Raw genomic sequence first — 24,372 nt, 5'->3', positions numbered from 1 at the left:
ATCTACTTAATTAAAACCAGGAGAGGGGGGGCTGGGGGGGCGAGATCATTAGGGAGGTCTCCAGCCGCTGCTTAATGAGCCAGTAATTAACCAGCTAGGGAGGGGAGCTGGCCTCTGGCCAGACTGGGAAGAGAGGCGGCCTCTGGCCTCACCTTTCTGCCCTTCCTCCTGTCCCCCCCCCCACCCCCAGATACCAGTCCTTCAGTCCAGAGAGGAAATACATTTATTCATACAATCGAAATAATCTCACTCCGAGCAGCACTGGGGAGGAAGGGTGGGCAAGGCTAAAGGTCCATTCAAAACCTTTCGGACCCTCAGCCTTGGGGCTGGTGGCATGTGCATGTGGCAGGGACTGTGTCTTAAATCTCTCTTCACCGCGCCTACTCTCTATTTCTTCTTGCTGGGAAGGAGGGTAGGTAGCCAGCCTTTGCTTCCCAGGGGCCTGAGCCCTCACACCCTTGCCCTGGAGTTGACAGTCCTAGCTCCAGCATCCCGAGGGAGGAGTTAAATGATTGTTCTGCCTATTCCTAGGGTTTGAGCACTTTCACCCACTCTAGCATCCTGGGAAGGTGCTGAGGGTCACTGACTAATGCTGGGTCTTCGGTCTCAGATAGTCCTGCCAAACAGGGTTGAGGGCATGCAGTAGGCAAGCCCAGCTTTGAGCCCTAGGAGGGGAAGAAAAAAGGGGGGGGCTGGTGCAGGCTCAAATCTCAGCAGGTATGTGTGGGGGGTCTGCATCTTTGCTCCTCCATTCGACCTCCACCCTGAACTCTGAACAGCAACTCCAGGAGTTCCTGTCCCCCTGGGGGTAGGGGAGGCTCTGACCGCTGGGCTTCCATCCGCTGGCACTGGAGGAGAGGGAAAGCGTTGGTGAGGTGGCATGGGGTGCTGGGGAGAAACCAGGGCTGGTGTGGTGGACAGATAACGGAGACCTAGAGGCCTGGGTTTTGCCTTTTCCGGGTATCTCACCTGGTGACTGAGGATGGTGCTATAGAGTTGTTCTTTGTCCTCAAGAGGCCGGGGTGGGGCTGGAGCTAGGCTTGGGGGGCTCTGGGGGGTGTGGAAATTGGCCCTCTGCTCCTCTAAGCGGCGGGACTGGGCCTCAGCCACCAGGTCCAGAAGAAGCTCTGTCTGCAGAGAGAGCAGGGAGGCCGAGCGGGGGCCCAGGGCTGGGGAGAGGAGGAAGGAGGGCTCTAAAACCCACAGAAGTTGGTAGACAGGAGCAGTGTGGGATGGGGATAGGGTGACCTGGGTTAGAGGCGAGGGGGTGTGGTAGGTAGTGAGTTCACACTGGAGCAGGCATTGGTAATGGGCTCAAGATGTGGGCACCAGGTCAGGGGCTTCCCTGGGTAGAAGTACCTGTAAGGCGGGTCCCTCGGAGAGGAGGGGAGGGAGGAGCAGATCGCCAAGGCCGAGTGGTCGGGTTCAAGGTGGCCCCCCAGCCCGTCTGCTCATCCTGAGGAGGTTCCTGTTACCAAGAGATGTCCATTCCAGTCAAGCAGGAGTGGGGGTGGGCAGTGGCTCCGTTTCCTCAATGTTTTGATTCCTGCCTGTGCCCAAGCCTTTCCAAATTCCGCGTCGCTCATCACAAGGTCTCTATCTCAGTGCCAACCTCCCTACCCAGTGCCCAGCTCACCTGTTCAGCAGCCTCTTCTTCCTGGGGTTCTTCCTGGGGTCTCTCGGCCTCCATCCCCTAGTGGGGAGAAGCTGATGGGGGAAGGGGTGACTAGGATTTGGGAGGAGGGCTGGAACCTTGGGTTCCTGAAGGGAGTGGGGGCTGGAAGGGGTGGGGGTGAGCTGGGGGCTGGATGCTTGGGTACTGAGCAGGAAGCTGGGTTCCTGGTCAGCCCCCCCCACCAGCCCCGCCTATCTCTGTCAACTTCCTCCATTCTCTTTCCCACCCAAACAGCTTGTTTGACCTCTCTGCCCCAGGGGAACAGAGAGAATGGGAAAAAATATTCTTCCAGCTGCAGGAGTGGAGGTGGATCCTAGTGGGGAAGGATCTTCGCCTTCATATCTCCAGAGTTTTGTTAGCACTCCCCCCCCCCAACTAAGGCTCTGTCCCCTCCATCCCTGCCTCCTTTTCAACTCTGTCAACACAGGAACTAGCTACACAGGAAGTGGTTTCACTCTTCAGGATCCTCCCTCCCCCAAACCAGGTCCCTTCTTCACCTAAGACAGAGCCTCATGCAGGATTGGGCCCTTTCTAACTTTCCTCTGGAGTGGGAGGAGCGTGAGAAACAGAAGACAGACCTAGCATGGAGTGCTCACAAATCTACACTTACATATGTGCACTGAGTCAAGACATAGTAAATATTTAGAAACTAAAGAGAATAGACATATTTGGGGGTCTTCAGCTGTCATGTAAAGGAATTCACAGGTAAATGGCTTGGAGCCTGAAATGTGATGAAAATATTTGATTCTGTTACTTAATGCCTTATCTGAGGCAAAATCCTGATGCTTCAATGTTTGGAAGAAGAAAATGGGACTTTTAATATTATCTACCTCCTAGTTGATGTGAAGGTTAGTTGTAAGAAAGCACTTGGCCAACAGGAATGATCACTGGTAGTAAATTTCAGAATGCCTGATGCCTCCACATTTCAAGTCTAATATCAAGGTAAAAGTATGTAGCTGAAAAGTGGATAGTTTAAGATACTCTCCATCTTCTGCTTAAAGCCTTAGGAATCTCTTGGGTGTAACTAAATGTCCCAGACAAGGGACATGGTCTGCATGTGTGTATGCTCTCTGCTTTCTGATGATACCCCAAATAAACAGGAGCCCTCTAAATCTACTTAAAATGAAAATCCTCTATCCAAGTCAGTCAGCCAAGAGTACTAAGTTCTATATGTGGTTACTTTCATATATATATATATATATATATATATATATACACACACACACTCCCACTCCACTCTCCCAACTCCTCTAAAACATTTTTTTAAATAAGTTTATTATTGGGGACAGATTTGAGGTTCTTAGAGATGGCCATGGCCAGAAGGATGGTGCTTCATCCAGGCAGCAGTTTCTTGGGATGAACACAAGGGGTCATTAACTGGAATGGCCACTGGCCATCTTTCAGCATCTACACAGTGCCTGGCACTTAGTAGGTACTCAATAAATACATCAGCTTTGTGAGCGATGGATGAATAGAGGTTCCCTTTGGGAATCATGCACATGTTACAACCATACAAGTTACATCTCATTCCAATTTTAAGGTAACCTCTGGCTTTAATTCCCAAGGAGAGGAAGTGGGCCTGTCTCATCCCGGCACCTTCTTCTCAGAGCTTTAACTTCTTCCAGGTAGAAGATAATGCTTGTTTTGATGGGCGTGCACCAACTCCCGGGGAGAAACTCAATTCGCAGCCCCTCCTTTTTGAGGCTGATCCCAAAGTCTGGAGCTCTGGGTAATACTTTTTCCAAGTCCTCTCCCAGTAGACTCTCAATGTTGACCTTCTCCTGAGTTTAAGGAGGTTCCTTGATGAGCGGGAAGTCCCCAAACAATTTGCGGAGACCCTCGCTCTGGGGATGGAGTAAGACAGGGGGGCGGGATCGGGGTGCTGGAGGCGGGGCCGCAGGCGCCCAGGGCCACCCAATCGTGGGGCCAGTCATCCGCGGAGGCCTTTCCCCGGCGTCCCGCCGCGCACCCGGGCCTTCCGCGCACTCTCGCGGGGTTGGGCCGAGGTCTGCGCAGGCCTGTGGAAAACCTCCGGCTGCGGAAGGGCGGGCCTTCTCCGGCTCCTCCTCCCGACGGGCTCCCGCTGTGCGGACAGGCCCTGCCCCCGCGCCCGTCTGCGGACGTACTGCGAGCTTGCAGACAAACCCCGCCCCCTCGGGGGCGTGCCCCCGCTGACAGCGTCCGGCAACGCGGCGGAGCCCCGCCCCCGTGCGGAAGCACGCTTCCTGACGCGGTCCTCGTGCGCGAGAAGGCTCCAGTCTCGGGGCCCGGCGACAGGGTGTGACGTGCGTCGGACGGCCCCGCCTCTTCCAGTAGGGTCAGCAGATCCCAGTGATTTCGCTGGCGGGCGATGTCCGCGGGCGCCAGGCCAGCTTGATCCCGCAAACTTCGGGCCGCTCCGAGTCCCAGCAGCACCTGAGCTACCTCCACTGCTCCTTCCCGGGCCGCTAGAAACAGCGGCGTCTGCTCCTGCGGGAGGAAACAACCAGGGGGCGGGGTCAGGAGAGACCACGCCCCTTCGGGCCCCACCCACGCGACTGCCAGTCCCGCCCCTCCAGGTTTTGTGCGGTTCCCGGGCTTTCAGTCCCACGCCCCATCCCTTTCCCTCTCTCTCCCTCTCTGTCTTTTTTTTTTTTTTGGCCGGTCCTGGGGCTTGAAGTCTGGGCCTGGGCGCTGTCCCTGAGCCACTTTGTGCTCAAGGCTAGCACTCTACCACCAGTTGAGTCCCAGCACCACTTCCAGCTTTTTCTGATTAGTTGATCAGAGTCTCATGGACTTTTCTGCCCGGGTGGCATCGAATCGCGATCCTCCGATCTCAGCCTCCTGAGTAGCTAGTATTACAGGCGTGCGTTACCATTCCCCGGCTTTTCTTTGTGTGTGTGTGTGGAAAAGCTACTACCCGGTCTGACCCTGCCATCTTGAGCGTCTTTATCGGCTCCAGCCTTGAGAAGGGAGCGAGCGGCTCGGGCGTTGTTCACTGCTGCGGCCCAGTGTAGTGCGGTCTTTCCTAAGGGGACAACGTGGGAAGTTATTACCCGGCGGCTAGGGGCCAAAGTCCCCGAGTTCAGTTTCCCACGGATTATCTAGGGGAGGGGAGAGGAAGGGCTACCCAGCTTCCTCAAAGGCGGGAAGCGTCGCCCTGGCGACCGCCAGGCGGCCGGAAGCGTTCTGGTGTCGTCACCGGCGCGCGGGCGGGACAATGGGCATTGTTCTGGGTCGGTGGGAAGGGGAGACCCTGTGCTGTGAGTCCAGAGCGGTGGGGGGCGGGGAGGGTGAACTAGCGCTGTTGACACTGCCACTGCGCAGCAGATTTACCGCCATGTCAGCGGGGCGGAGGAAATGCCTCAGCCTCCCACGAGGGAGCTCTCGCTGCCCCTATTTTGTGCACCTCATCTCACGCTCCCATCTGCTCCCTGTCTCTTCTTCCCTCCTTCCATACCCCATTTATCGGCGGCCCCCACGTTTGCTCCAGCTGCAATCAGTTCTTCAACTAGGTCCTCCACAGCCAACCTGGCAGCCAGCATCAAGGGTGTGGTCCCGTCCTCCGTATGTGCATCCACCGCTGTCTGTCTGCTGCCCAGTAGTAGCTGGGGAGACAGAGCCTGTAATCTTCAGGGTATCCTAGACTTGTGTCAGGCCCTTTCAGCCATCCTCCATTGTCTCTTTTCAGGGCCTAATTTCACATGCTTCCTTTTTTTTTTTTTAAATCAAACCCCAGGGGATCCTTCTGCCCAGTTTTACTTGTATGCATACCTCAGTTCCATTTAGGGATTCCAGGGTGTGCTAACCTGGCAAACCTCCTGAGCATCAGCAGCCACAGCAGTGTGAAGTGGGGTGCGCCCTGCCCGATCTGGCTGGTTTGGGTTGGCTCCAGCTTCAAGAAGGCGGCGGGCAGCAGTTGGCCGGTCGAATCTGGCAGCCAAGTGCAGAGGGGTCTCTCCAGTGCCCACGGTGTGAGCCTGGTGACAGGCTCCTTTACCCAACAGAGGTTCCCAGGGCTCTGAACTTCCCAACCATGGCCCCTGGATGGTCCTGGACTCTACTCCCCCACAGCAGACTGCTGTCATCAGGGATGTCACTCCATCTGTGAGTGAAAAGGAGTAACAATAGAGGTGTCATTATCTGGTGTTAGAGTATCATTATGGCCTAGAACTCATTACATAAACCAAACTCTCAGTACCATCTTCTTGCTTCCACTTCTCCCCCCTCCCCACATTATGTGTATGTATGAATATGTATGGGGTGGGGGAGCATGCCAGTACTGGGTCTTGAACTCAGGGCTAGGGCACCCTGCCTTAGTCCTTGCTCAACACTAGCACTTTGCCACTTGAGCCACAGCTCCACTTTCATGTCTCAGCTGGTTAATTAGAGATAAGAGTCTTAGAGACTTCCTGCCCAGGCTGGCTTCCAACCACAATCCTGAGTTCAGCCTCCTGAGCCTCTAGGATTCCAGATGTGAGCCACCAGTGTCTGGCCACCCTCCATCTCTTGAGGGCTAATATTCTCAGGCGCATGTCCAGCTCTGGTTCTTGATTCTGTGTTGTAATTTTCCTGCTTTTATTTGAGCTTCAGTTTCCTCATCAGTAAAGGGAATACGAAAGAGCCTTATTTCTCTGGCCTCTCAAATCTGAATCCTGCTCACTTGGAATGCTTATTTAAAACATTGCTCAATTTTTTTTTTTTTTTTTTTTTTACCAGTCCTGGGTCTGAGCTCAGGGCCTGAGCACTGTCCTTGGACTTTCTCAAGGCTAGAGCTCTACCACTTGAGCCTCAACACCACTTCCGGCTTTTTTCTATGTATGTGGTACCGAGGAATCGAACCCGGGTCTTCGTGCATGCGAGGCAAGCACTTTAACCACTAGGCCAAACTCCCGGCCCATTCCTCAAATTTCTAAATGGATAACTCTATAGTGAAGCCCAAGGATTTGCATTCCTGACTAGTTACCAGATGATGGTGGGCTCTCTGAGCACCATACTTTAAGAGTTATTGTGCTGAGGCACTACAACATTAGTTCTGCTACTAAAAACACTTTCTGATTCTGAATGGGTAGAAGAGAGGTTTTGTCATTTCCTTGGTCATGGTTGGCTTACATACCAGGGCTACAGGTATCCACATCTGGGGCCTCCATCTCAGAGTCCTGAGGAGGTGTCAGCATGGCTATCTGAGGGATCTCTCCACAGCCACCATTCAGTGGCCAGAGCTGGCACTTGGGAGGGGATGCCATTTCTTCAGCCTTGGGGCAAGAGCAAGGAGCTGGGAAGCCATCGCCTTGGCCTTTCATCCCCTTCATCCCCACCACGTCATTTTTTTTTTTTTTTGAACTCAGGGCCTGAGCACTGTCCTTGGGCTTTCTCAAGGCTAGTGTTCAGCCACTTGAGGTATAGCACCACTTGCAGCCTTTTCTGTGTATGTGTACCAAGGAATTGAACCCAAGGTTTTATGCATGCTAGGCAAGCACTACCACTAGGCTATACTCTCGGCCCTCCTACCGCGTATTCTTGCCCCAAACCTTTCACCTGGCCCACCTCCTCTCCTTCCTCAGGGCCTGAACACATCACCACTCCATCTTCATCAACTTCTGCCTCTGGTTTCAGCGTCCTAGAAGGAGGTGAGTAGGTAGAGCTTAGTTATATAAGCTAGGATTAGGACCAGGTCAGGATCTCCAAGAATTCCTGCAGCCTTCCTGTCCCTCTCCAGTCCCTATTCCTTTAGCTTTTTCTCTCAAGGCTGGCGCTCTACTGCTTGAGTCACAACTCCATTTCCATAATTAATTGACGATAAGAACTTTGCAGACATTCCTACTTTGAACTGAGGTCTTTAGATTGTAGCCAGAATTACAGGCATGAACCACCGGTGTGCAGCACTGCTTAGCCCAGGGCCCCCTCTACTCACTTGAGGCCAATGCTGTCCTCGCCTAGTGGAGGCCGGCGGCGGCGTGGGGTTTGCTGAGTCCGAGGCCTCCTAGTAAAACCGGGAGGCAGCCAGAGAGCTCCATGCTCTCGACGACGCCGGATGAGCTGCAGGACTAGGAGAGCCCCAAGTGCCAGGAGAAGCACTCCAGCCACTGGTGAGCATAGCACAGGCCAGGGAAGCTGGTTGGCAGGAGGCACTGATGGGAGAAACACAGTCACAAAGAGAGGCAATTTGGGGGGGACAAGACTGTTTCTGGTTGTGAGGCTTTTTGGGGTGAATGTAGTGACCTCTGCCAGTTTCCTCATGTGTGAAATGGGAATAACAATATAGGTCTCCTGGTGTTAAATGAGTTAATGGTAAAATGCTTTGTGCAAAGTACATAGGAGGCATGCTATCCAAGTTTTTCTTTTATGTCCTGTGAACTCTTCCATTCAGAGATGACTGGATATCCTTGTCCTATAAAGAAAAGTTAGAACCCAAGCTTTGTTGGAGGGCTGTGTAAATGGTTGGTATAAAGTGCTTGTTGAAATGAGGTTACGGAACTACATAGAGGGGATCCAGTCAAGAGAAAGAGGCACTGAAGGAGAGAAGATTCCCACAGAGGATGTTTTGGGACCCAGCCATCCTGTTTGGTTTGATCTCTGAGATCTGTGAGAATGTCATGCTGAGAGATGAGCAAAGGCCAGGTGAAGTGGCATGGTCACTCACCAGTGCCTGGGCGGGAGTGAGCAGCCAGCAGGGGTCCAGGCAGTAGGGGCTCCAGGGCCCCCACTGCAGCCGTGGCAGCAAGGAAGCGGAGCAGAAGCTGAGCATCCCAGGGGCACCGGGAGGCAGGCTGGTCAGGACTGCAGTGGGACAGATCCATACCCAGCACCACCACAAATCTGTGGAAAAGTAGAGATGTCTTTCCTAGGCCCTGGCTTCCTTCCCTCCATTAAAAAACAAAACCAAAACCAAAACACCTTCAGAATCTAGCATCTGGCTCGGCTCTCTTCCACTTCTTACCCAGTGCCAACGGTGTCCGTCTCCTTGCCCAAAGGAGGGGCTGCCTTCTCCTGATGAGAGGAATCCCGAGTTCTTCCTAGCTCCTCTTCAGCCCGGGCCCCAGGATAAGGGAACACCATATTCCTGCCTTCACTGTCCTTCTTTACCCAGAGTCCCACCCTTAGAGTCAGGGAGAGCACCCGGGCCAGGGCAAGCAGTTGCTGTTCCAGAGCTGAAGGGCTGAGCACCACCAGTAGAGCCAAAGAGGGCCCCCACTCCGAGTCCCCCTCAGGCCTGCAGTCACCTCCATCCCAGCCACATTCTGCAGTGTTGCAGCCTTTCTCACAGTGGCGGTTGTGGAAGTGATCTTGGCAGTACTGGTCATAGGCTGGACTGTGGAGTAAGGAGAGGGGAGAACTCCTTAAATCTGTCTCCCTTCCTCACCCCAGAGAGAATTCCCAGGGCTTCTAGGGCCCTGCTTGCTAAGTTGAGATAGCTGTGCAGTCTTGGATAGGAGCTAGATACTTGTCTCCCATGTCCCTTCTGTCCCCACCCTCCCTACCGAAGGAGAGTTCAAGGCCTGCTTCCCTCAGAGGCGTTGGTTACTATGGGAGACAGTCAATAGCAACAGGGCTTAGGGAGGCAGGCTTGAGGGCTGAGCCCTGAAAACTCTTAGAGAGGAACTCAGATTGAAGCTGTGCTCCACGTAAAGTATGTGTCACTCCCTTCCAGAGTCCAACCCGGGTCTACCCCTTGTTAGCAACAATGGCTATAATGGAGCTCAGGGCTGTGGCCACCCTGTAGTATAGACATTTGTGTCCTCCCTCTTCATCCCATCTCCTCAACTGCAACCTCAGTGGGTTTCAGGCTCACATGCAGGTTGGAGGGGTCTCACAGTCGTAGCCATCAAACAGACACTCTTCAGAGTCACACTGTGGGTGACATTGCCCATCCCGGAAGAGAAGCCAGCATCTGGAGTTGGGGGGACAGCCTTTCCAAGGGTCTGGGACCCCCAGAGAGCAATCTCCTCCGTCCCAGTTTCCTCCTGGGCCACTGCAGCCGGGGTCACAGGCTCCATCGCCGCCTCTACCCTCACACTCCTTCCCTCCGGACTTCTGACATCGGGGCCCTGGAGAGTCGGGGGGGCAGGAGCATCGAAAGCCTGGCTGCCCAAGTCCAGGGATCTCTGAGCAGCTGCCATTGTAGAGGCAGGGAGAGGGAGGACCACAACCTTGAGGAGCTGGGGGGGTCAGGCAGTCAGGGTCCCCAAAGCCACTGAGGCAGGCACAGAAGGGTGGTAGGCCCAGTTTAGGGGAAGGTAGGCACAGGCCTCCATGATGGCAGTGGTGGGCACCACAGGAAGGAGCTCTGTGACTGCAGGTGGGGCCTTCGAAACCCTGTGGTGGGGAGGACAACAGAGGACGGGAAAGGACTTTCAGTCATTCTTCCCTCAAGTGAACAGTGAGTATTAGATTCTCATATCCAGAAGGTCTCCAGAGAGTGAATAGTTATGGATGTTGAAGCCATGTTCTGTAAAATGACATCTATCATTTAGATGCGAATGCATGAACCACAGCCCAGCACAACACCCTGGGAGTGATCTATAGCTTCAGAATGCAAGTTCTGGAAGACCCAGCAGCGAGCACAGTTCAGCTCTATTGTAGTGTTAATCCTTAGAGAGTTTTATGCCTTCCTCTTCCTTTCCAGGGAGAATAGAAAGGAGAAGGAAGTAAGTAGATATGAGTCATGAGTACAATTCCTGGGTTAGGCTCATGAGTTGTTAGCTGTTACAACCAAGGTATCCCGAACATCTCCCCTTAGGCAATGTTCATGGTTTCCAAAAAAGAGAAGCCAGCTTCGTGGCCATTTACCTTGGGGCAGTGGCAGATGAAACCTGGGAAGGGGCCTGCTGTAGCCTCACAGGACCCTCCCTGGGAGCAGGGTTGGCTCTGGCAGGGGTCTGTCTCCACCTCACACCACTGGCCTGTGGTAATGGTGAGATTAGACACATGGCGTCAGTCGCTGCCTTTCTCCTGACTCAATCCTGGGAGTAAAGGCTGGTGAGATGTGCAGGTAAAGGGATCCTAGGGTGTTTTCTCTGGAGTGTGGCATGGATGAGACCAGGCAGGGACTGCCCCAGAGATGCTTGTGCCCCTCCGTGGTAGTGGGTCTCACCTGTGTATCCAGGCAGACACTGGCAGTAGAAGGCGTTGGCTAGAGAGTGACAGGCTGCGGTGCCTGTGGGGTGGCAGGGCTGGTCCAGACACTCATCCACATCTCCCTCACAGCGCAGCCCCACGAAGCCTGGAGGGCAGGCACAGTGGAACCCTCCAGGTTTAGGGGTACAGGTTCCACCGTTGTGACAGGGTTGTGAGTGGCAAGCGTTGGGTTCATCTGAGCAATTCTGTCCACTGTAGCCTGGGGCACACTGAAGGCAGAGAATGTCAGGTCTGGAGCAGTGGATAAGCCAAGCTCAGGATACTCTGCTCAGGCTCCACCTTCCAGCTCAACAACAACACCCAACTCACCATCCATTGTAGTCACAGGCAGCCCATTTTTTTGTGTCTCAACATATTACACACTGCTTAATCTTTCCTGGTTCCAAACAATGACTGTGACACATTACCAGTAAACATAGTCCCATTTTCAGTAAGCCCATTTCCCAACACACCTTCCGGGCTTTCTCATACTGTATAAATCCTAAGCACCTAGTGACTGCCCATTTTGTGTCAGGCCCTGTCTCAGGCACTATGAATCCATTGATGTTTTGATCATTGATGTTTCTATATAACAGTCAACCAGAAGAAAGGGATGGCTAACATTTATTACATGATTTAGACATGTAACCTAACAATGTATATAGATTCTCTCTCTCCCTCCCTCTCCCCCCCTTCCAGTTGTGGGGCTTGAGCTCCGGGCCTGGGCTCTGTCCCTAAGCCTCTTTGTGCTTGAAGCTAGTGCTCTACCACTTAAGCCACAGTGCCACTTCTGAGTGGTTAATTGGAGATAAGTGTCTCACAGACTTTTCTGCCTGGGCTGGCTTTGAACCTCGATCTTCAGATCTCAGCCTCTTGAGTAACTAGGATTACAGGTGTGAGTCACCAACTCATGAGCTCCTAGGTAACAGCAAGGAGAAAAGCATGAGTGGCAGAATCAGAATGGCTAGGGTAGTTTTATGTTGCTAGAGCAGGGAGTATGACCGTGGAGACAGGGACAGATGAAACCTGAGAGGCAGGCGGATGTGTTATTATGCAGGGTCTTGGACTTTATTCAGAAAAGCCGTGGGAAGTCCCTGTAGAGTGTTAATCGTGGGAGGGATGATAGGTCAGCTGCACGTTCTCAATACAGTACTCTGGTAATAGGTTGAAAACTAGTCCTAGCTACTTAGGAGGCTGCGATCTGAGGATCGCAGTTCACAAAGCTAGCCTCTCTTATCTCTGATTAATAACACACACACACACACACACGCACTAATCTTTAATCTTTAGCACAAAAGCTCAGGAACTGTACCCAGAAAGGATTGGCAAAGCAGAAAACAAGCCAGGCGTGGTGACTCATGCCTATAATCCTAGCTACTGAGGAGGCTGAGATCTGAGGATCATGGTTCAAAGCCAGCCAGGGCACTAAAAGTCCATGAGACTCTTATATCCAATTAACCACCAGAAAGCCGGAAGTGGCGCTGTGGCTCCAGGGGTAGGGCAGTAGCCTTGAGCTGAAGAGGTCAGGGACAGAGCCCAGGTCCAGAGTTCAAGTTCTACAACTGACAAAAAAACAAAAACCAGAAAACAAAAAGCTAAAGTAAACCAATAGAAGTATAATTGTGGCGGTGGGGATGATAGTAAGGTGGCTGATACAAGTATCCAGGTAGAAGATATCCAGAGCCTGGATAGAAGCAGTGGGAAATAGGTGAGGAGAAAAGACAGCGTTTGAGAAATATTTATGAGGCAGAATAGTTTGGCCTGATGGCTGGTTGGATGCATGGGGTAAAGGAAACTGAGACAAATTGTATACATCAGGTTCTTATTCACCATCATTGCTGGGTTTCATCTCCAACCCTCCATTTGTCTTCTGGCTCCTCTCAACCTCTTACCTGGCAGAGATACCCACTGGGCTGGGCCACGCAGGTGGCTCCATGTTGGCAAGGCTTGGACTCACAGGGGTTCACACTGTCCTGGCATAACCTGCCTTGGAACCCTGGAGGGCAGTGGCAGAAATAGGAGGGGCCCTTGTCCATGCAGAGGCCTCCATTCTGGCACAGGGCAGAGACCTCTATGCCTGGGAGAAAGACAAACAAGGAGAGATGAAGCTAAGCAGGGTGGATGAATGTTCAGGGTCCTAGACACTGAACAGAAACAATTTTACCTCCGAAGCCATAAACAACATTCCAGAGTAGGAAGCTCTGGAGCCTGAGGCGTTAGTAATTCCTAACCCAGAAGAGATTTAAACTTCAAACTCTCCCTTCTACCTTTTCTACCAGAATGTGAGTGATAACTCCCCTTAAGCATATTAGAATGTTATCAGTGCCAGTTAACTTGACTTTAAATGGGTCTTTGCCAAGAAAGACCTCAAGGGAAATATCAAGCTGGGGGCCTGTGACCTCACTACTGTCCCCTAAAGTTTTGCATCGATTCTGATTATTCTTATGTTCCTTCACACTGTCACAGACATCATCCTCAAAGCCTTCAATAGTCTCTTTCCTGAGTTATTTTAAAATATTTGAATAAATCGTGTGTGTGTGTGTGTGTGTGTGTGTGTGTGTGTGTGTGCGCGCGTGTGCATTTGCTAGTCCTGGGGCTTGAACTCAGGGCCTAGATGCTGTCACAGAATGTTTTTGCTCAAGCCTGGTACTTTACCATTTGAGTCACAGCCTCACTTCTAGATTTTGGTGGTTAATTGGAGGTCAGAGGGACTGGCTTTGAACTGTGACCCTTGGATCTCAGCCTCTTGAGTATCTAGGATTATAGGTGTGAGCCACTAAGCATCCAGCTGAGGAAGCATTTTTCTACAAGGGTGTGGTGTAACCTCAAAAGAGTTGTCCAGTGTAGAATGTATTGACTGTCTACACTGGCCGAGTTTTGATTTCTGTGTTGAGTTACGTTCCTGATGGTTGCCTGCAGCTGGAATCTTGTTAACTGGATTGGTTGCTGTGGCTTGAGTTGGGTTGAATGTGGGACTAAGAAAGGAGGTGTGTTAGGCTTTCTTAGGTACTGAATTGTGAAATGGGTAGCTAAATTACAGTGTGCGGTTCTGGTCTCAGGTGGTGGTTTTGGCTACAGGCTGTGTGGCTGTGCTGAGAGATGAGGAATGGAGGGCACTCGCTTTTCTCTATCTGTTCCCTGGTACCTTGGTTCATTGCAGCCTTCTGGCAGGAAGACAGTGGGAAGTTACAGAGGGGCCCGGTCCAGTCCTGGAGGCACAGGCACTGGAAGGAGGGCCCATTCTGCAGGCAGCGGGCATTGTTTGGACAGGGCCTCTGGGCACACAAGTCCATTAGAGTCTGAGGGTTGGGAAGGAGCAAGAAAAAGAAAATTAGCTTTCCAGGCCTAGAGATGGACCTCTGCCAATCCTATCCCTCCTGAATAGTCTGGAGCAGGTGACCCCACCTCCCTTTCCTTTATTTCCACATTCCAAAAGAGCCTCAAGAATAAACAACCATTCTGGTTTTAATTCCTTCTTTCCAAACAAACCTCAACTCCTAGACCTCCTTAGCTCTCTTTATGTGGATCCCCCCAGCATCCTTGTGGCACCTTTTCATCCCTAATCTTGTGCTAGCCCCACCTCCCTTCTTGGCACATTGGGCTCATTGCATCTCACCTGGCAGCTGCCTCCTGTGTAGCCAGGGGGGCAGAGGCAGCGAGGACCCTGAGCACCATCTTGGCAGGTTGCCCTGTTCCTACAGGGGCTGGACAAGACAGACAGGGCACAGTAGAAAGAAGGTGTGGGAAATAAAGGGGAGAGGAGGGTGTGATGTGTTGGAGAGTGGGGTGATGGCTGGTCAGGAGGGAAGCATACAGTGTGTGTGGAATGGGAGGCAGGGTGGAGCCCAAGGACAAGTGGAGAGGAAAGCGGGGAATGCTGAGGGCTCCCATCTTTCCTCCGGGGAACTTGGCATTCTACTCACCGGTCTGCACAGCTGGGGTAGATCTTTTCCTCACAGCGTGGGCCCTGAAAGCCCTTGGCACAGAGGCAGGAGGGGGTGCCAGGCCTGTTCACACAGGTACCTCCATTGAGGCACGGGGCTGGAGAGAGGAGGCTGTGAGGGTTTGGGTTCTTTGCCTGTCACCTGGCCTGTGACCTCAGTTACACCACACGCAGGATTCACTGACTAATGTTCTGCCAATTAAGCTACAGCTCCACATCTGGCTTTTTGTGGTTAGAGGTAGAGTCTGCCCAGGCTGACTTTGTACCACAATCCTCAGATCTCAGCCTTCTGAGTAGCTAGGATTACAGGCATGAGCCACCACACCTGGCTTCAGTTAACTTTTAACAAACATGGCATAGACACCCTGTCCAGTTTACCCTCTCTGGTTCATCTTCAGGACATGATGGGCACTCACCAGACACACAGTGGTCAATAATGGTTTGGCAATGAAACCCTGTATGGCTTGCAGGACAGATGCAGGAGTAGCTGCCAGGACTGGGGATGCAGGAGCCACCATTGAGACAGGGTCCTGAGTGACAGGCTGTCACCTCTTCATTGCAGGTGGGCCCTGAGGGAGCAGGCAGAGACTGATAAAGGAGATCCTCTTTTTCCCATTACTTTCTTCTTCCCCTCCCTTCCCCTCCTTATCCTCACCCAACCTCCCTTTTCTCCCTCACCCCCTGTATACTTCTTGGGTCCTCTTCACCCCTTAATTTGTTCTTGGTGATGACCAAGTTTCAGGGCCCTTAATCATATACTTAACTCTTAGGATATATTTTTGTATGTGATGCTACTGGGGCTCGAACTGAGGGCCTGAGCGCTGTTCCTTTAGCTTTTTGTTTCAAGAATGGCATTCTGCCACTTGAACCATAGCTCCATTTCCCCTAGGCTTAACTCCTGGTTTCGAGGGTGACTAGTCCTGGGGCCTTACCTGTGTAGCTGGCAGGGCAGGTGCAGTTGTAGCCAGAGGGCTGGGGGTAGCAAGTGCCCCCATGAACACAGGGTGTGGAATTGCAGTCCCCCAGTTCAACCTCACACTCTGGCCCTGTCCAACCCACATCACACACACATGAGGATCTGCTCACAAAGAGAAAGAGGAGGGTGTGTCAGTTTTCCTGGTTCATCCTCGCCCCTCCCTCTTGGCCCCCCTGTGACCTTCAAGACTTCTTCAAGTACTGAGGTTCTGAATTCTCTGTTTAGCAACTGCGTTCTCATCATTGTCTCTTCTCTCTCCAACCACTCATTTTCTCAAAATTATAAATTATAGTAAATATATATGTGTGTATATTTCTTCCCAAACATATATTCTCTAAATATATTCCATATAGATGTACGTGTGTATATATATATGTATAATTCTGTAATTTCTATCTATGAATGAAAGCAGTCACTTTGCTCTAGGCTGTTTCCTCGGTGCCTGGAACCAATGCTGGGTAGATACTGTCTAATGAAAAATGAACTGGCCTGGAGATTTCTTTCTTTTTCCAATCCTGGGGCTTGAGCTCAAGGCCTGAGCACTGTCCTTGATCTTTCTCAAGGCTGGCACTCTACCGGTTGGGCCATAGCACCACTTCCATTTTTCTTCTGTGTATTCGATACCAAGGAATCAAACCCAGGGCTTCATGCATGCCAGGCAAACACTCTACCACTAGGCCACACTCCAGGCCCATGGCCTTGGTATCTCTGCTTTTCTTTCTGTTCTGACCTTCTAGTTCTCTGCTTTTTGCTGTATTTGAACCCTCCCTCATTGGGAAATACTTATTGGCTAAGCCCTCCCACTGTCCTGCCCTAAGAACTTTGTCATCTCCTTCCAGTTCTGCATTGGCCATTACCCAGTGACCTGTCCCTTCACCCACTGTCTCCTGGCCCACTAAGGAGGACCCACAGAAGGGCACACATGAGGAGGGCCTGGATGGCCTTACCTCTGGCAGTGTCCATGCTGGCAGGCGCAGTTGTCCTCAGCAGGTGCACAGCCAGGGCTTCCGTCAGGGCAGAGACAGTGGGGTTTATCTCCTGGGACCTGGCAGTGTTGTTTGGGTTGACATAGGTTGGGTTCACACAGGGGAGTGTCACAGAACTGGCCTGAGAGTGAGTGAGGAGAGAAAACAAGCCCTTTCATGTCTCCATGGAACCAGTGCTAGTGTGTGTGTGTGTGTGTGTGTGTGTGTGTGTGTGTGTGTGTGTGTATGCATGCCAGTCCTGAAGCTTGAACTCAGGGCCTAGGCTCTGTCCCAGAGCTCTTTTGCTCAAGGCAAGCACACTACCCCTTGGAGTCACAGTACCACTTCCTGTTTTCTGGTAGTTAATTAGAGATAAGAGTCTCATCTGCCTTCCCACTTAGGCTACTTTAAACTGCATTCCTCAGATCTCAGGATTGCAGGCCTGAGCTACTGGTACCTGTGTCTCTGCTGAATAATTTTAAGGTTTGCCATTATTCTCTCTCACTGCCAACCATTAGGTACCCACCAGTGGCCAAACAGACTCAAATATGTTTTAAGTTTTTTTTTTGTTGGGGGCCATGGGGCTTGAACTTGTCCTGGGCATTGTCCCTGAGCTCTTCAGCCCAAGGCTACCACTCTACCCTTGAGCCAGGCCCCATTTCCTGTGTTCTGGAGGTTAATTGGAGATAAGAGTCTCAGGTTCTTTTGTGCCCTGGCTGGCTTTGATCCTCAGATCTCAGCCTCCTAAGAAGCTAGGCTTATAGGTGTGAGCTCCCACGATTGGCTGCTTCCAGTTCTAACACCTCCCCTGCTGACCTGTGAAGCCAGAGGGGCAGAGGCAAAGGAAAGCTCCTGGGAGATCAAGGCAGCTGGCTCCAGTGGGGCAGGGGCCACTTAGGCACTCATCCACGTCCGTCTCACACTGTGGCCCTTCAAAGCCTGTAGCACAGGGAGAGGGTCAGGAACCACACAGCCAGCCACCTGTGATTCCCCCTCCCTCCCATTGATTGGACTCCAGGTTACCTGGGAGACACTGGCAATGGAAGGCCCCAGGCTGGTCTTGGCAGTGACCCCCATGGGCACAGGGGGCGCTTGCACACTCGTCCATGTCCTGCTCACACTGGGTGCCAGTGAACCCTGGTGGGGAAGAGAGGAGGGGGTGGGGAGAGGAAGTCAAGGTTATCTGGGAGGTACAACATAGCTCGCTCTTTTGCCAGGAAAGGTGAACCTGCAGGCCTTCCTGGAGAAGAACCCAGACAGTTAGATGAGAAAGATGGAAGCTTTGCCCTGGCCAGCTGGGTGACCGTGGATAAGCTATAATCTCTTGCTCTAGTTTTCTTCTCTGTAGAAGGGAATAATAGAGGCAACTGGGCGGGAGTGCAGCTCAGTGGTGAAACACTTGCCTGCAAGTGCAAGGACACTGAAAGGATTAGATGATGTAATGTCTAAGGGCCTGTCAGAGAGCAGATATTCAATGAATGAAATTATTTTCATAGTAGAGAGCTGAGGGATGTGTGACAGAGATGGAGAAGAAAGGACTGGAAGATTTGGGGATGTGAGGAGAGTATGGGAAGCAGAGAAAGAGTTGAGGAATGAGGAACTCCTTGGTTAGACTAGAGAAAGCTTTAAGAGGCCTTGGTGGCTGTTGGGCATAGAGAACCGGGACTGAGGGTGGCTCGACTGAAATAGGTACCCACCAGGTTGACAGAGGCACAGGAAGCCATTGAGCAGGTCGTGACAGCTAGCGTGGTTCAGACACGGAGCAGAGGCGCACTCATCGATCTCTACCTCGCAGAGCTGCCCCTCCACGCCTGAGGACAGGGGTGTGCGGTTGGAGGCGGGGTTCAGCAAGGCTAGTGGGGCCTTGGTGGCTCTGCCTTCTTCCTAGGAGATCTTTTGCCAGTCCTGGGGCTTGAACTCAGGGCCTGGGCACTGTCCTTGAGCTTTCTCAAGGCTAGAGTTCTACCACTTGAGCCTAGCACCATTTCTGTCCTTTTCTTTGTATGTAGTACCAAGGAATGGAACGTAGGGCTTCATGCATGTTAGACAAATATTCTTCCACTAGGCCATACTCCTGGCCCCAACTTCACCTTTATAATTTTTTTTTTTAAAGGAGAAAGAAATAAAAGGTATCAGTGGCTGGCTATTTTTGCTAGCATGCACGAAGCTCTGGGTTCCATTCCTTGGTACCACATACAAAGAAAAAGCTGGAAGTGGTGATGTGCCCAGGCCCTGAGTTTAAACCCCAGGACTGGGGGGAAATAAAAAAGAGTAGCTGAGACAGTGCCCTTGAGATGCTGAGAGGGTTTCTGGTATGAAGTCAGCTGGTTTCATCTAGCTGATACTGGATCTGTAGTTCTCTCCCAGGGAGGACTTTTCCCTTCGGTAAAACCAGCCTGGAGGTGAAGCAGCCTTGCAGCATTCCTTTCCTATTGCACATTCAACTCAAGCACACAAGCCACTTGGAATTTGAAGAGTTTACCCTTTATGTCTACAGGGGAGAGTTTGTGTGATTGAGGAGGAAATTCTGGATTGGCAGAAGCAGAGGCTGCCATTCTCCCATCCCTCGAGAGCCGGCTAGGAGTAGTGGGCTGGGTTGTGCACTCTGTGGCGATCATGAAATGACTAGAGGTCTCCAAAGTGGGCAATGTACAAGCTCAACTACTTCCTGTCTCCCCTGCCCCCACCCCACCCCTCCAGGCATCCTGGATGTCCCAGTCTTCCTCTGGGGAGGGGTAGGGAGAGGAGACACAATCTGTAGTAGCTGACCCCCAGTTGGCTTGAGACTGTCCTTGCTCTGGAAAGACAATTCCCATCGGATTCATGGTCACTTCTCTGTCCCCTCCACCCAGGTTCACACCGGGCAGTACCTGGTGGACAGAAGCAGTAGAAGGTGGCAAGTAGATCCAGGCAGGTGCTTCCTGGGCCACAGGGCTGGGACTGGCACTCATTATGATCAGTTTCACAACGGGAGCCCGTGTAGCCAGGAGGGCAGAGGCAGTTGAAGGAGCCGGGGGTGTTGAGGCAGGAGCCGCCGTGTTCGCAGGGACTGGGGCCTTGCTGGGCTGGGAGGAGAGAGAAGCTGGGTATCCACAGACATCCAGAGTAAAGAGGGTGAGGGGCTCAGAGAGTCAGGGGAAGCAAGCATGGGGCCTTGTTTGTGGCAGAGGAGAGCCAGCCGGGGAAGGGGCTTGCGTGTTCATGATGAAGAAGGCTACGGGGTCAGGAGGGCTGAGCGCTGGGGAGCAGGTCATGCTGGAAAGAGATGCCAAATTGGAATCAAGAGTAAAGGAGTGATACGGTGTTCCATTTGAAAACATTTGCCCTGTCCTTGGTTCAGTGTAGCCATGTGTCTGGACTCAGTGCCTCACCCATCTGACACTCATCCACGTCCTGGTGGCAGGTAGGCCCTGAGTAGCCAGGCTGGCACAGGCAGAGCGTGGAGCCTGTCAGGGGGTTGGTGCTACACTGGGCACTCTTATGGCATGGCTGACTCAGACACATGTCTTCCAGGTGGCACAGGAGGCCTGCAGGGGACGGGGAGGGGGTAAGGGGGTCTCAGGCTGCTTGAAAGTTCTCAGCTGCCCTCCCCCCTTGTGCTTCTCCAGCCTTTTACCTCTGCCTCCCACCTCCCCCAGTCTCCTCTGCCTTCACCTGTGCGTCCAGGAGGGCACAGGCAAGAAAAAGAGCCCACACGGTCAATGCAGGTAGATCCCGGGGCACAGGTGGCTGCGATACAGTCATCCAAGTTCTCGTCACAAATGGTGCCTCCCCAGCCACTCACACACACGCAGTGGAAGCTGCCAGCTGAGTTCTGGCAGGTACCCCCATTTCTGCAGCGAGGGGGACCCAGAGTCTCACACTCATCCACGTCTTTGGAGCAATCCCAGCCTATAGGGAGATAGGAAGAGGGCAAGGGCTGGAGCTGGAAGCCCTGAGAAGAAGGGAGGCTGGAGTTATGATCTGGATCCCTGGGGTCATGAACTTGGCTGAACCAACTCACCTGTCCAGGTCTCTGGGCAGAGGCAGGTGTAGGTGCCTTGCCCATCCTGGCAAGTCGCTCCATTCTGACACTGGTGCCTGATACAGTCATCTGGATTCACCTCACAGTCCAGGCCTGTGATTCCTGCCAGGGACACAAGACCAGTGGGAGGGGGAAACCTAAAGGAGGGGAAAGCCCTCCCCCCATGAGAAACCTACCTGGGGGACAGAGGCAGAAGTGAAAGATAGCATCTCCCCCTGGCACCAGCTGGCAGGTACTCCCGTGTGGACAGTCCCCAGAGGAGCAGGGTCCCTTCCGAAGCTCACAGTGTGAACCCTCCTGCCCCACAGGGCAGAGACACTGGAAGGAGCCCAGGGTGTTATAGCAGGAGGTGCCCCTAGGGCAGGGTCCTGGGTCCAGGAAGCACTCGTTGATGTCATGTTGGCAGAGGTGGCCCTCAAAACCCGGTGGGCAATGGCACTGGATCTGGGGGTATGTGGTCAGGCACACACCTCCGTTCATGCAGGGGTTCGCAGAGCAGAAGTCTGGAAGCTGGCACTGTTCACCTGGGACAGGGCACAGGAACTGTGCTGGCACTACACAAACCCAGTTCACCTGACCTTGCTCACCCTTCCCTTAGGGAGATCTCTCTGTTGTTTTCATATCTGTCTACCTTTATTTGTGTGTATGTGTGTGTGTGTGCGTGTGTGTGTGTGTGTGACAGATAGAGAGAGAGAGGGAAAGAGAGAGAGCGCTTAGAAGTGGGAAGCAGGCATGGTCTGCACCAGGCGCAGAAGCTGCCTGGTCAACAGGCAATAACCACGTAGCAATGGTGAACTGGAGGACAGTTTGAAGGGCAGGGGAGAGGCAGGAGGATGGCAGGCTCAGGAGGCCCGAGGCACTTGTAGTTTGGAAATATTTCAACTAGTTTGGAAGTAGTTCCACATTTTAGCAGTCCCAGGCTGATGAATGCGTCTGGAGCGATTGGTTTACTTGCCAAGAATCATCTTCTTGGGTCTCCTGGCTTCTGTCTTCTCTCAGGCTCCAGTTCTGTTTTTTCCCACCCCACAGGCTTGCCCAATCACCTGCCTGGTCCTTCTTGGCACCCCTACCAGAGCTTACCTGTCCATCCACGCTCGCAGGAGCACTGTGGGTGGCCGGAGGCCTGAATGTAGCAGTGACCTCTTTCGGAACAGAAGGAAGAAGGGCAGAGGTTTTCAAGCTGGGTTTGGCACCTCTCACCAGTGAAGCCAGTGGGGCAGATGCAAAAGAAACTGGGGGCCAATGGAGAGGGGAGTCTAGAGGAGCTCGGGAATGTGGGAAGCAGGACTTGGCAGCTGCCCCCATTCTGGCAGAGCTGAGCATCCTGGCAGGGGTCAGCAAACTGGCACCTCTCACCCAGAAAACCCCGGGCACACCTGGATAGGAGGAAGGAAGAAATAAAAACACACATAATTGGACCTCTCTTCCCTTTTCTCTCACATCTCTCCTTGGCCATCCCTTGTCTCCATCTTCACTTCCTCCCTTTTTCCTTTTCCCCAACTCCTCACTTCTCTTTTCCCTGCTCCCCTTCTTCCCCTCCGCCCCCCCCTCCCCACCCAGAAGGTATACTCACTGGCAGATCCTTTGTCCCCGAGGAAGGTTTAGGCAAGTGCCTCCATTGGCACAGGGTTCTGGTAAACTTCCACACAGCAGGCCTGGTGATGGAGACAGAGGCCGAGCTGGAGCTGGGAGCCTGTACCTCATTCTTCCTCCCCTAGGTGCTCCTGGCAGATCTGCCTGCAGCACTGCCCCCTCAGGTCCACTTGGCTCCCCAGCTTCCCTCTCCTCTATACTCAATCCCCACGTGGTCCCCAGCTCTGTGGGTCTGAGGCCTCAGTGGCTATTCCCAGCCTCCTTTCCTGTTTATTCTCTGGCCTCCCAAGGGCAGCCTGGCTCCATCCCTCGGAAGCAGGACAACAGGGACCAGGAGGGGCCTACGGGGGCCCCAGGGAGGTGAATGGCTGAGATGTAGAAGGGATTTCCTCCAGGAAGGGCCCAGTATTGAGCCACGGGTGGCGGGAGTGGGGGCTGGGAACAGCTGGGCAGGAAAGGGACTTGGTGAGACCTTCCACGTCTCCATCCTGTTCCTCTCTCTTGTCTTCTCTCAGGTAATTGGGCTAATTGGTCTGTTGCCTCTTTCTCCAGGTGGCTTGGAGACCTCTGTCTCTTGACACCAGAGCCAGCTGGGTTTTCCCTGGAGGTAGTCACCCCCCTCTCACCCATCCCCCCAAGCAGTCACCACCCCCTGGCACCAGGCCCAAACCTTGGGTCTAAGTAGCTCCTGTGGCAGTCAGCTCTCCCTGCAGGCTGTGCCCATTTGGGAAAACTGATCTCCTTCACCCAGTATTCTTTCAGAGTCAGAGGCTCAGCCTGGCCCCCTCCCCCGGACATCCCCTGAGGGAGATGGATCCCCCCACCTCTCCCACCTCCCACCTCACCTCTGGTCATGGTAACTGGGAAACCTAGTAGTAGCAGCAGCAGCAGCAGTGGCGGTGGCAGCGCTGGCAGCAGGGAAGGGGGCTGCATTCCAGAGCCCCTGCCCCAAGCCCAGATCCCCTCTCCCTTTTCAGGCGGTGACCCTCAGAACCCTCATAGAGGCACAGCTATCCTCGGCCCTCACTGCTCCTTCCTTCTCCTCGGCCTGCTTTGAGCCTCAGTCTGAGCTGTTTCCTGAGTCACACAATGTCCTGGACACCCTAGTGATGGGAGGGAGGGCAGAGGAACATTGAGGGGGACGAGGGAGGGGCCTCTGGCCCTGACTCCCCCTGGGGAAGTGGGGGGAAGCTGGGCAGTGTGGCTGGAGGGCAGATGATAGCAGGGGAGACAGGGCTTGGTTCCTGGGGTCTGGAAGCGGTCTGAGCCCTCGTGTTGGAGGATGGAATTTCTTCTTTTTAGAGATGGGCATTGCAAGGTGGCTGCCCCTGGGCCCCAGGGGGAAGGATGTGGGAACGGATCTTCCTATTCCTCTTCGCAGGAATGAGTGCTGCACTCTGGCAGGGCAGGACCGCTGGCCTCTCGGATGACCTTATCTTGTCAGGAGCTGCAAAGACTTACCTTGGCCGAGGGAACCCAGGGGACTTCCAGACCTTACCTCAGCCCTGGCTGGGACTTCTTTTTCTCTCTCTGGGGAACGCAGAAGATGCTGGGCTAGTTTTTTTTTTCTTTTTTTTTTTTTGGGGGGGGGGAACAGGAATCTTTGGTCTTATTCTAGTGAGAAATGTATAAAACTCCTATGTTCCATGGTAAACAAATATATTCTATTCTTCATTCTATTCTCAAACCTACTCCAATTGTAAACATTTAAAATTTTCAGATTATCTGGAGCAAACAATGACTTTGGGTAGCTTTTATTCCAACCATCTCTGCTTCCCTGCACTGCAAGAAGACAACCCAAGGATGCCAGGCAGGACATAAAATTAGAGGAGAGGAAAAAAAATCACAAAAAGGAATTGCCTTGAATGCACATGATTCCTTCTTTAGTCAATGCAGGAGAGTTCTGCACTCAGCTATACAGAGCAGTGCCGAGAATACGGCCATATCTAGTGCTCCAGAGGCGGCCCAGAGCACCTGGCACCTCCCAGCCAGGGGCGGACTTTACCAGCACCAGCCTTTTCTCTCTTTTGAAAACCCTTTTCATTTTGAAGTGGTTTGAAATGTACAGGAAAGAGGTAAGACCACCAAAAACAATTCCAG

General features: G+C 52.9%; 2 protein-coding genes across 3 annotated transcripts; both read right to left on the bottom strand.

Annotated features, from left to right (window-relative positions):
• Nucleotides 1–205: 205 nt before the first annotated feature.
• Gpsm3 (G protein signaling modulator 3) lies at nucleotides 206–2,021 on the bottom strand. Its single transcript, XM_090356045.1, has 4 exons — nucleotides 1,637–2,021; nucleotides 1,360–1,468; nucleotides 970–1,169; nucleotides 206–848 (listed from the first exon to the last, which is right to left on the bottom strand). The coding sequence occupies exons 1-4, from the start codon at nucleotides 1,688–1,690 to the stop codon at nucleotides 711–713; spliced, it is 501 nt and encodes a 166-aa protein (XP_090212171.1). The 5' UTR covers nucleotides 1,691–2,021; the 3' UTR covers nucleotides 206–710.
• Nucleotides 2,022–2,933: 912 nt separating this feature from the next.
• On the bottom strand, nucleotides 2,934–23,312 carry Notch4 (notch receptor 4). 2 transcript variants are annotated; one of them, XM_090355942.1, is made up of 30 exons: nucleotides 23,118–23,312; nucleotides 22,253–22,334; nucleotides 21,760–22,055; nucleotides 20,856–21,203; nucleotides 20,659–20,781; nucleotides 20,310–20,546; nucleotides 20,027–20,182; nucleotides 19,526–19,720; nucleotides 18,353–18,466; nucleotides 17,679–17,792; nucleotides 17,472–17,594; nucleotides 16,638–16,797; nucleotides 15,647–15,792; nucleotides 15,131–15,283; nucleotides 14,695–14,812; nucleotides 14,388–14,475; nucleotides 13,917–14,070; nucleotides 12,664–12,848; nucleotides 10,749–11,001; nucleotides 10,445–10,557; nucleotides 9,447–9,970; nucleotides 8,595–8,966; nucleotides 8,298–8,473; nucleotides 7,569–7,785; nucleotides 7,193–7,274; nucleotides 6,771–6,909; nucleotides 5,464–5,759; nucleotides 5,115–5,262; nucleotides 4,585–4,682; nucleotides 2,934–4,144 (listed from the first exon to the last, which is right to left on the bottom strand). In XM_090355942.1, the coding sequence occupies exons 1-30, from the start codon at nucleotides 23,203–23,205 to the stop codon at nucleotides 3,440–3,442; spliced, it is 6,003 nt and encodes a 2,000-aa protein (XP_090212068.1). In that variant the 5' UTR covers nucleotides 23,206–23,312; the 3' UTR covers nucleotides 2,934–3,439. The 2 variants fall into 2 exon arrangements, with proteins under 2 accessions (XP_090212068.1, XP_090212069.1); XM_090355943.1 differs by having other exon boundaries at nucleotides 7,202–7,274.
• Nucleotides 23,313–24,372: the final 1,060 nt, after the last annotated feature.

This window comes from Megascapheus bottae, chromosome 22 (genome assembly GCF_031878675.1).
Source record: "Megascapheus bottae isolate mThoBot1 chromosome 22, mThoBot2.hap1, whole genome shotgun sequence".
Classification (NCBI taxonomy): Eukaryota; Metazoa; Chordata; class Mammalia; order Rodentia; family Geomyidae; genus Megascapheus; species Megascapheus bottae.
Note: the sequence above shows the minus strand (reverse complement) of the source record. Positions and strands in the feature narration are given on the sequence as shown.